Source organism: Gadus macrocephalus, chromosome 6, assembly GCF_031168955.1.
Source record: "Gadus macrocephalus chromosome 6, ASM3116895v1".
Classification (NCBI taxonomy): domain Eukaryota; kingdom Metazoa; phylum Chordata; class Actinopteri; order Gadiformes; family Gadidae; genus Gadus; species Gadus macrocephalus.
Window position 1 is genome coordinate 19,709,106 of NC_082387.1, and position 12,000 is coordinate 19,721,105.

The window sequence follows — 12,000 nt, forward strand, 5'->3', positions numbered from 1 at the left end:
ACAGCCAGCTGGTCGGCAGCAGTTAGGGCTTAGGTGCCTTGCTCCGGGACACGGTAGAGCATCGTCAGTGAGTGAGGAGATGCAGCAGGGTGTGAGGGCGTGGCACCGTACCTTTGTCATCTTGGTCTGCTGGGCGTCCATGTCCAGCAGCATGCGGATGGTCTGGGCGTGGCCCTCGCGGGCGGCGATGTGCAGGGGGGTGTGGCCCGCCGTGGTGGTGGCGTTGGGGTTGGCTTTGTGCTCCAGGAGCAGCTTCACCACCTCCTTGTGGCCCATCCGAGACGCGCAGTGCAGCGGCGTCTGGTCGTCCTGGGGAGATGAGGGGTTGAGGACACACAGAACCAGAGCCTGGACCGCTGCTCAGCCCGTCCATCCACAGTCCATAACATCTGAAGGAAACTGTCACTTCCAAAGCGCCGCAACCAGGACTCCTATTTAAGAGTCTTTCATTAGAGATGACGGTGGTGGAAAGTCTTTGTAGGATTAAAGAAAGACATTGACTTGAAATGTACTGAGGCAGCGAGGTAGCTTTCTGAAAGCAAACCACGTGACCCTCTTCTAATACAGAAGGCATGCAGTCACCAGATCATAGTCAACGATAAGGAGTAATCGGTTATAGCCTTTTGTTTTGTTTGCAGCAGTGACCAGAATAACCGGATGATGTGAGTGCACACAGGGTGGTACGTCGTGTCGTACCTTGGCCTTAGGATCCACCGGCGCTGCGTTCTCCAGCAGGAACTCAGCCACCTCGCGGTGCCCGGCCCGCGACGCCATGTGGAGAGGGGTCTCCACTTTCTGCTCAAACACACAACGTCGCATCAGCGTCAGGCGTGTTGCCATAGTAACTCAGCTCAGCTTAATTCAAAGCTCAATCAGCTCAGCTTGATTGACAACATATTACTGGCATTATAAAATAGAGTTAAAAGCATGAGATGATCCATTTCTGTTCATCAACTCAACAGATTGAGCCACCCCGGGTTTAGCCCCAATGGTGGCCAACCGTAGTGTTGAGATCGAGGGTCGAGGGTCAAGGTTCACATTGAGTAGGTCGTTATCTGTATATTGCATGGGACGGCAAAATCCAATGGTCCTAGGTGGTCACTTGGGACTGGTGTGAAGGCTTTGGGAAACGTCAATCTCAGAGCCAAAGTGGGTCAGAGTGAGGACAGAGGCTTTGGTTCGGCAGACTCACCACATTGGAAGCACTGGGTGAAGCTCCCTTCTGCAGGAGGATCTTCACGATGTTCAGATGACCCATAAATGAGGTCACGTGAAGCGGGGTGAGGCCAGACTGTAGAGAGAACACACGTCAAGAGACACATCGGGAGACAGATCATCACGCTCTTCAACGTTGGTCACCTCCGTTACATTCCCCATCTCGCCTCATATTCACTGTATCACTTTTGTGACATTCACTGTCTCACCTCAAATCCACTGTACCACCTCTGTTACATTCACTGTCTCACCTCAAATCCACTGTACCACCTCTGTTACATTCACTGTCTCACCTCAAATCCACTGTACCACCTCTGTTACATTCACTGTCTCACCTCAAATCCACTGTACCACCTCTGTTACATTCACTGTCTCACCTCATATTCACTGTATCACCTTGTTACATTCACTGTCTCACCTCATATTCACTGTCTCACCTCATATTCACTGTATCACCTCTGTTATATTCACTCCCTCACCTATTATATTCACCTTTCTTATTAGTTATAAAGGTGAGTCTCATTGAGGCAAGAGACCTGGTTTGTAGCATCACACACAACAAAGCAAAACAGGAAGTACAGGGAAAAACAATATACGTTTTACGAGGACCTGGCATGGATTCAAATAAGCAGGAGAGAACCATGCAGTCAAACAACTACAAATACCCGCCTCTTCATCAATAGTGTGCTTTGACCGGATGGATCTAATGCTCAGAGACACAAACTCCTTGAGTGTAGGCGTTCTGAAGCCCATCCCAGGCCCTGGGCCCCTGGGAGGAAGAGCCTTCCCTCCACCCCCATGCAGGGCCTCGGTTGGGTGGAAGGCTCTCCATCCTTGGCCCTGGGGACCGCAATGAGGAGCCACCATCAGATAGAAGGCCTTAGTTAGCATCCTGACTGGAGCTACTACTACTGCTAGGACTACTTGTGTAGGATTCAGAAGGCCTTCGAAAGATGGAGGAGCCACGGTCCTCCTGACGTGGGGTCTCACCTCGGTCACGGCCTCCAGCGACGCAGAGTGCTTCAGCAGCAGGTCCATCACCCGCATGTGGTTCTTTTTACAGGCGATGTGCAGCGGAGTGAAACCATTCTGGGGAGAGTGAGCCAAGGGTTCACGCGTCATGATTGTCATACATTTTGGTTCAAATTGAGCCATATTTGTGTAATATACATTTATGTGAAATCTCTGACCTACAATTATCATTCTTTAATTTCAACTAGTAATTGAATGCATCACGAGGTTCCCCGATTCTAGAATGATTCGGGTTGTTTTTTGGGATATTTCATTATTTGAACACTTGGCCAGAATGCTGTATTTGAAAATAAATCAGAGATAAAATGTGAGATGAGAATTGTTGCAGAGTGGGATACTTGCATCTGTCCACTAGGGGCAGTAGTGCCATTGCTGTTTACAGTAACCTACTGCTAGCTATCCTGAGGGAGCCAGTTGATACATGGTTGCTATGCGGGGGAGCCAAGTGTTCGGGTTGTCAATAAATTAGTAAATTAACGTCTGTGTCATAATGATAGTATTCCCAATATACTACATTGGCGATGAAGATGGGTTTGGAATATGTTGTTGGCAAAGATAAAACGTTTCGCAGAGTAAGCAACGGAGGAAACTAGTAACAGACTAGTTAGCTAGGAGAAGCTGAGAGGGTGATGTAGTCAGACATGAGGACTCACCAGGGCGCGGGAGTTGGGCTTGGCTCCCTTGTCCAGCAGCACCTTGGCCATGCGGTGGTGGCCGCAGTGGGCCGCCACGTGCAGGGGCGTCAGGTGGTCCAGGGTGATGTCATCGATCTCTGCGTTGTACTGCAGCAGCTGCTTGATGCAGTCCATGTGGTCGCCCTGCGCCGACATGTGGATCGGGGAGAGGCCGTTCTGGGGGAGAGACATCAGGACAGGGTGGGTGGGAAAACAAAGAGGACCAGGGATGAGATGGAACCAACACAGGCAGGCAGACACGCACAGACACACAGACAGACACAGATACGCACACAGACACACACAGACAGGCACACGCACACACAGACAGACAGACAGAGAGACACACACACACACACACACATACACACACACACACACACACACACACACACACACACACACACACACACACACACACACACACACACACACACACACACACACACACACACACACAGACACACAGGCAGACACGCATACAGACACACACAGAGACAGACAGAGAGACACACAGACACACACAGACACACACAGACACACACACACACACAAACAAAGACAAACACACAGGCAGACAGGCAGACACAAACACGCACATAGACACACACAGACAGACACACGCACACACAGACAGACAGAAAGATACACACACAGACACACACAGTCAAACAGACACACACACACACACACACACGGACACACACAGAGACACACAGGCAGACACACATACAGACACACAGAGGGACACACACACACACACACACACACACACACACACACACACACACACACAAACACAAAGACATGCACACAATGACACACAGACAGATAGACACAAACACACAGACAGACACAAACACAAAGACACACAAACACAAAGAAATACACTCACACAAACAGACACACGCACCCAGACACATATGAAGAGAGACAGACACACAAGCACAGAGACAAACACAAAGACAGACAGACACGCACACAGACACATGAACACAGACAGACACACACACGGACAGACAGACACACAGGCAAACAGTTTCAATGACGTCAAGGACCTCATAGTATAACAGCTGAACATGTTTTAGTTTAGAGAAACAAACACACACATAAATGCATAATGCCACCCCCATCAGGATCAACGTGGAGGCCGTGTGGGGGGGGTCTAGCGGGGCTCACCTTGGTCTTGGCCTGGATGGGGGCCCCGTGGTCCAGCAGGATCTCGATGATCCTCACATGTCCGTTCCTGGCTGCACAGTGCAGGGGGGTGAGCTCATCCTGCAGAGAACACGTTGGACAGGGCCGTGAGCTCGTTAACACAGCGCTCATTAAGCCTGACCCCACCACTGTCCAATTAAAAACATGTTCTCACATCTGCTACACCACTGTATTCGATTTAGGGGTGGACATATTGATCAGCATTTTGCTTTCGTCCTCCAGTACAAGCCCCTCCCACTCGCTTAAATCAGATATGGAGGAGGGGGGGGGGGGGGGGGCGGTTGCAGAAAGTTGTCTTGTTTCTTGACAATGTCTTGACATTAACCGTGACAAAAAACGACAATAAAATGTTACTCATGCATGGCATGCGATTAACCAATTGAGGGGGGCAATTTGAGTTCATGTTTATAAATTATCAGACGTTTTGAAAACTTAAAAAAACGTTTATAATAAAACGTTTTTCCAATAAAACCTCGCTTTTAATATCCAGGGCTCCAGGCCCGGAGAGCGACGAGAGGGCCTGCAGGTCCACCCACCTTGGTCTTGGCGTCGATCTGTCCTCCTCGATCCAGGAGGAGCCTCACCATGATCACGTTCCCCCGTCTGGCCGCAATGTGGAGGGGAGTGATACCATTCTGGGGACACACACACACACCAACACAGGGTCATACCTGGTTCCTGCCTCCAGAGACACACACACACACACACATGGTCCCACCTGGGCCCTCCCCCACGCCCTCCTCTTCCGTTCCCCTCTGGTCTCCAGTGGCTCTGTGCGCGTTAGGTTACACTGAGGGCTTTGGGGAAGGATGAGGGGAAGGGGAACTACCACTGGAACGCAGCGTTCCTGTGCTCCCCACCTGCCCTCTTGAGCTGCTCAGGACTTCCTCCTGCCAGCAGCTGGGGTCTGCACCACAGCTGGTACTCTGACCCTGTGGTATTAAGCCTTTCCAGATCTATATCTACACTGCACAATTTCTCACAGTTAAATTACAGTACTGGCAGCAGTTTTGCCAGTAAGGCAGTGTTTATTTACAGTAGTTTTACTGTATCTTGCTGTTATCTCAACATACAGCATGCCGCTGTAATATTACAGTATCTACTGGCAGAAAAAGAATGAGGCTTGTACTGTTAGACTCCTTGGAGTCTTAGCTTTCATATGACATATCGTATGGCTAGGTTAAATATTCATGTTGTTAGGCTAGGCCGTACTGAGACCTGGTCCCAGAGGGGCGGACTGAGACCTGGTCCCAGAGGGGCGGACTGAGACCTGGTCCCAGAGGGGCGGACTGAGACCTGGTTCCGGACCGGGAGGACTGGTGGTACCTTGGGGGTGAAGTTGACGTTGGCCCCCCTGTTGAGCAGCAGCTGGGCCACGTTGAGGTTCTCGTAGTGCGCTGCGATGTGAAGAGGGGTGAAGCCAGTCTGCAGGGGGAACACAAATATACCATCAGTATCTCTTTGAGGAGACTGATGTGCAGTTGAACGGCCCACTGTGTGCTCAGCCTGAAGCTACACACAAGCCAAGGAGCTGGACATTACTGACGAGGCTGTTTTAGTTGTTGTTGTTGTTGTATTATGAAAACAACACTTTTCCTGGGATTTGGGGTGTTGTTTATGGTCTCTGGTGCTCCCACACGCATACAAACTTTGAAATAAGTGATTTGTAATGATTTTTTTAGTGAGATATGCATTTCTGAAAGTACCCCGCCTACAGTTACCAAACGAGCGAGTCACTTTCGGCGCAGACTCCTACGTGGGAAGCAGGAACATTTGAATATTACCACCCACTTCCCCATCCCCCTACCATCAAAGCATAAATATGATTTTGTGGAACAGCGGACGAGTGCTGGGTAGGCGGAGATGTCCGCAGACTTCAGAAGCAGGGAGATTCCATACAAAAATAGATGTCTAATTTGTCAGTTTGTCATGTGACTGCCTGGCAGGGAGTCCGGCGGAGCTGCCGGACTGCCGCCGGAGCTCCCCCGCCGGAGGTTCCCCCGGCGGAGCTGCCGGACTGCCGCCGGAGCTCCCCCGCCGGAGGTTCCCCCGGCGGAGCTGCCGGACTGCCGCCGGAGCTCCGTTCCGAGAGTCCGGCGGGGGGCGCTCCGGTGGAAGTCTGGCAGCGCAGCTCCGGGAGTACAATCCCTTTCTCCTCCATGTCGCGGTTCAATCTGGACATCAGAGAGTCAAAGCTAAATTTCCTTTTCCCCCAAATTCCTCTCAACCATGGCCGGGATAACCCCCACTACGAGTCTTTACTTGTTGTGGAAGTACCAGAGACGTCAGACACAGTCTTTATGATTCATAATATCATCCGGAGGTGCACATAGCTTTTGGCCGTGATAATAGATATTATATTATATAGATACCTATATTATATAATATTATATATAATATTACTATTATTATTATATAACAATATTATATATTATAATATATTATATTATATAGATATAGAGCTCCGGGAGTCCGCAAACGTCAACAATCACTTCTCCTCCATGCTGCGGTTCACTCTGACAGCTCATTTGTATGCAATTGCCAGCAGCTCATTTGCATTGAAGCTACAGACACCAGAACTGGCACATTCTGAAGGGACTGAAACAGAGGAGAATAGCGGAAGGCGAGATTTTTTTTCCTAAAAGCTATTTCCAGCAAACAGCTTCAAAAACATGTTTTCTGGAACTCATATACTATATTTACTTCTTGAAAAAACATCATAATATGTCACCTTTAAACTGGTGTATAGCTGTAGAGGGACAGAGAGAGACTCAGAGCTGCCGACAGACTGAGGGACAGACAGACATGGTCATATGTCATTGTAATGATTGTGGTACAAGCAAACAGACAGGTCACCTAGCATTGTAACTATTGCGGTACATACAGACACACAGACAGGTCCTCTAGTAACTACTGCAGTACGGAAAGACAAACAGGTCCTCTAGTACCTACTGTGGTGCAGAAAGACAGGTCCTCTAGCAACTACTGCGGTGCAGACAGACAGATCCCCTGGTAACTATTGTGGTACAGACTGAAAGGTCCTTTAGGTATTGAGTACAGGCGGACAGGTCTTCTAGTAACTGTTGCGGTACAGACAGACAGGTCCTCTAGCAACTAATGCGGTACGGACAGACAGGTCCTAGGGTGCAGACAGACAGGTCCTAGGGGTGCAGACAGACAGGTCCTAGGGGTGCAGACAGACAGGTCCTGGGATGGCGGGGTACAGACAGACAGACAGGTCCTGGGGTACAGACAGACAGGTCCTAGGGGTGCAGACAGACAGGTCCTAGGGGTGGCAGGGTACAGACAGACAGACAGGTCCTGGGGTACAGACAGACAGGTCCTAGGGGTGCAGACAGACAGGTCCTGGGATGGCGGGGTACAGACAGACAGACAGGTCCTGGGGTACAGACAGACAGGTCCTAGGGGTACAGACAGACAGGTCCTGGGATGGCGGGGTACAGACAGACAGACAGGTCCTGGGGTACAGACAGACAGGTCCTAGGGGTACAGACAGACAGGTCCTGGGATGGCGGGGTACAGACAGACAGACAGGTCCTGGGGTACAGACAGACAGGTCCTGGGATGGCGGGGTACAGACAGACAGACAGGTCCTGGGGTACAGACAGACAGGTCCTAGGGGTGCAGACAGACAGGTCCTGGGATGGCGGGGTACAGACAGACAGACAGGTCCTATGGGTACAGGCAGACGGCTCCCAGGGGTACCTTGCTGAGCACGTCGGGGTTGGGGTCGTTCTGCAGCAGCACGGCGGCGGTGCGCGTGTCGTCGTTGCGGGCGGCGATGTGCAGCGCGGGGAGGCGGACTTTGCCCTTGGTGCCGTAGTTGATGAGCAGGGCGACAACGTTCTCGTGTCCCTGCTGAAGAGCCACGGCCAGAGGGGTAAAGCCATCCTGGACCGGGGAGGAGGAGAGTTACTACCAACACCTGGCTCAGGGAGGGAACTGAGTCGGCCTGGAACCATGCCACCTCTCAGCTCAGATGGGCCAGGAAAGTGTATTGACGTGGATACAGGGGATGGTTCAGGCTCTTGAGAGACTGCGAACCGTGAGGCTGCTACACATGATATTAACAATAAAAATAAATGATTTTTAGGTTCTGGCTCATCAAATCTTTTGATGAGCCTTTATCTACTTCTTTAAAGTCAGTAGAAGATAAAGAAAAAAAAACAATCTAGTAGGCATATAGTTAGATAGAGCTGGACGATAGATCCCAGTATTGCAGCTAAAGAGTCAGCTGTGAGGAGAGCACTGATAGGTTGATCGTACCTCAGTTGGAATGCTCTGAGTGGCTCCGTTCTCAAGGAGAAACTTCACAACCTCTAGATGATTCTCTTGAGAGGCCCATGTAGAGGGGTGTGAAGCCCTTCTGCTCCGGGTATTGTGTGGCAGGAACAGGCACACACAACACACACATGAGCACATACATGAGCATACATACACACACACACACACACACATACAAAGACACACACACACACACACACACACACACACACACACACACACACACACACACACACACACACAGACACATGACAACGCACACACATGAGCAGACACACACATGAGCACACACACACAAACAGGGGAAATCAACACATAAAGAAACAACACATATCCATGTTAGAACGGTATCGGGATGAATGTGACAACAGTGAATTTAACCGCAGAAGATTAAGGGGTCAAAAGCTTTGGTCCAGCAATTTGCTACGTTCCAAATAGGGACTGTATTGCTCCAGGGGCCTCCATAGGGGGCCCGCCGGAGCCCCTCACCTGAGACTGAGCGTTAACGTTGGCCCCGTAGTTCACCAGCTCGGCCACCACTGCTCCTGTCCGCCAGGGCGGCGATATGCAGAGCTGTGTTCCCTTTCTATTAGAGAGAGAGAGAGAGAGGAGAGAGAGAGAGAGAGAGAGAGAGAGAGAGAGAGAAGAGAGAGAGAGAGAGAGAGAGAGAAAGAAAGAGAGAGAGAGAGAGAGAGAGAGAGAGAGAGAGAGAGATAGAGAGAGAGAGAGAGAGAGAGAGAGAGAGGAGAGAAGAGAGAGAGAGAGAGAGGAGAGAGAGAGAAAGAGAGAGAGAGAGAGAGAGAGAGAGAGAGAGAGAGAGAGAGAGAGAGAGAGAGAGAGAGATAGTAATGGCTCAGAGCAAATTCCCAATGGTTATTTTTTATCATGCATTGGCAGTGTATCAAGCCTAGGGATTTACACTTTGATACAATGCCAAACTACATTGAAGATGAACTTTTTGATGATGCTTGTTCAGAAGGCGAGGTGACACTGTGTCTAGGCTCTAGGCTCTCTGGGTCCTACTTTTGTGGTGGTCTCCAGACGATGCCGTTGTGCAGCAGCTCCAGCACCATCTTAACGTGGCCTTCTTTAGAAGCCAAGTGCAGCCCGTTGAGCCCATTCTGAGAGAGGGAGGGGGGAGGGAGGGCGGGAGGGAGGAAGGGAGGGAGGCAGAGAGAGAGACAGAGGGAGAGGTGGAGGGAGGCCGTGAGAGAGAAAGACAGAAAAAGAAAGCAGAGTAGACCTCAACGCAGGTTCTTATGACCACAAGAAAAATGGTAACATAAATCCAGAGCAACATCAACAACATCAGCACGTTACTGCAAAACCCATGCCAGGCAGATACTTACAGACCAGGCAGGCATGCATCAAACCCCAGGGTCAAACCCCACAGTCACATCAAACCCCACGGTCACATCAAACCCCAAGGTCACATCAAACCCACAGTCAAAGCCCAGGGTCACATCAAACCCAGGGTCACATCAAACCCCACAGTCAAATCAAACACCACGGCCCGGCCAACAACAGCACAACATTAATCGGTCTAGGGCTGATGAGGACCGGCGTGGAGACTTGATTTGTCAATTCAGTTTGGGGAGGGGGGGTGGGGGGGGGGGGGGGGGTTAGACCCCTGGTTAATAATGACATCAAAGTGGTGGGAGAGGGAGGGGAGGAGGGTGGCAGGCGTGGGGGGGTGGCCTCGAAGGCGGGAAGAATACAAGCAGTGTAGGATAGGTCTGACCCCACACAGCCTTCCTACAGCTGCACAGGACATGTGAGGTTGGACCTTTCCCACGCCACTGATATTATTCCTCTGAGTCGGGAGACCACGGCCATCCTGCACACTCCTGCAGACGGGACTGGACAGGGAGGGGAGAGGAGATAGAGGGGAGAGAGGGAAGAAGGAGAGAGAGGAGAGAGGGGAGAGGAGAGGGGAGAGGAGAGGGAGGAGAGAGGGGAGAGGAGAGTAGAGAGAGGGGGAGAGGAGAGAGGAGAGGAGAGAGAGAGAAGAGAGGAGAGAGGAGAGTAGAGAGAAAGAGGGGGGACACACCGAGGGCCAAACAGTTGTCACAGAACAAAGGAAAAATAATAATGTTGCACTGAGAAACAAAATACAACACAGAATCATAAGGAGTGAGGAGTCAGGAGGTGAGGAATGAGGAGGTAAGGAGTGAGGAGTCAGGCAGTGAGGAGTGAGGAGATGAGGAATGAGGCATGGTGGTGGGTTGTTTCAGGGCGTGTGGGTTGCCATTGAGTTAATCGTGGCAGGCATGCAAGGCATCATTTAGTTTGCTCATAAGAGTTGAATTCCATAGATCCTTTCTTGTAGCAGAACTCTGAATAATCTGATGAATCATGATATGAATTATAGTCCTTCAGGGATATTGTCGGTATAACATCTATAAACATAGGCTTTATGCCTTCATTCATGACTCGTTGGCAGACCTTGAAGCTGTGGTGGCCTGCAACGAGTTTACAACACCACAAACCCCATATTCACACCACCACCACCACCACCACCTCATTCACAACACCACAACCCCCTATTCAAAACATCACCACCACCTTATACACAAAACCACATCCACCATATTCACAACATCACCACCACCACCCTATTCACAAGACCATCACCACCCTATACACAAACACCACCACAATCCCCAGCCCCCACCACACTGACACTAAACAGGGATATTCCAACACCCTACTGTGGTGATGGAATATCACCTATTAGTACAACACATCACTCCTTCAGTTAGAATAACCCATTCAGTTCTTGAAATGATAAAAAATAAAAAATGCAGCATCATAATGAAAACAGTTGGATACAATTGCAATCTTATCTTCATATATCTGTATCATAACTTAGTTGGTGGCTAAGGTGTTTTTTTTCTGTTCTGTAGTTCCGTGTTTGTCCATGTGTGGTCTCCCTTCACTGCCCCAAGGGAGTAATCAATAGTAACCAATAAGAGCCAGTAAACAGGCATCACATAGCTCTCTGCCTTATTAAAACACTGTTTCCATGGGTCCTTCTCTCATGCAGATCCTGACAGCACTGTAACAGTAGGTTAGCGGTAGGTAACCATGACTATTCTAGGAGAGCGTGCACACGTAGCCACAACACGTTCAGCCCCGCGCTTGGAGCCTGAAGCGCTAACCGCGTAGCACGCTAGCCACGTAGCACGCTACCACCTGGGAACAGCCGTCAGGGTGGAGGAGGCACGATTGGAGGAGGAGAAGCCCCTGGTCTATTTACTGCCCTCTCGGGAGACCCTGTACGCACTAGCTGCTTCTTTAAGTACAGATACCGCTGCTTACCGTCAGCGATACACACTGTTCTATGGATGCATTGGCAAAGACATGGACACACAACACTCATCAATATGTCATGCAATGCACATGCCAAAGGAACATACATCAAATAGGAATAATTCAAGATAAGCAAGACATTATAGCACTTGTACTTTATATATCTGAGGTAATTTAACCATGATACATGTAGTTAGTTTATTTTTATCACATTGACAAAATGATTGCTTCAACACTAAAGGAG

The 12,000-nt window shown here is 50.0% G+C and overlaps 1 protein-coding gene across 1 annotated transcript in view; it reads right to left on the reverse strand.

Moving 5' to 3' along the window:
• Nucleotides 1–12,000, reverse strand: part of ank1a (ankyrin 1, erythrocytic a) — a 69,454-nt gene that overhangs the window by 36,637 nt on the left and 20,817 nt on the right. Inside the window, 15 exon segments of the mRNA XM_060053497.1 lie at nt 112–309; nt 697–795; nt 1,193–1,291; nt 2,206–2,304; nt 2,901–3,098; nt 4,101–4,199; nt 4,676–4,774; nt 5,466–5,564; nt 7,866–8,051; nt 8,427–8,501; nt 8,503–8,526; nt 8,934–8,985; nt 8,987–9,030; nt 9,468–9,487; nt 9,490–9,687. Of these exon segments, the coding sequence (XP_059909480.1) occupies nt 112–309; nt 697–795; nt 1,193–1,291; nt 2,206–2,304; nt 2,901–3,098; nt 4,101–4,199; nt 4,676–4,774; nt 5,466–5,564; nt 7,866–8,051; nt 8,427–8,501; nt 8,503–8,526; nt 8,934–8,985; nt 8,987–9,030; nt 9,468–9,487; nt 9,490–9,687 (1,589 nt within the window).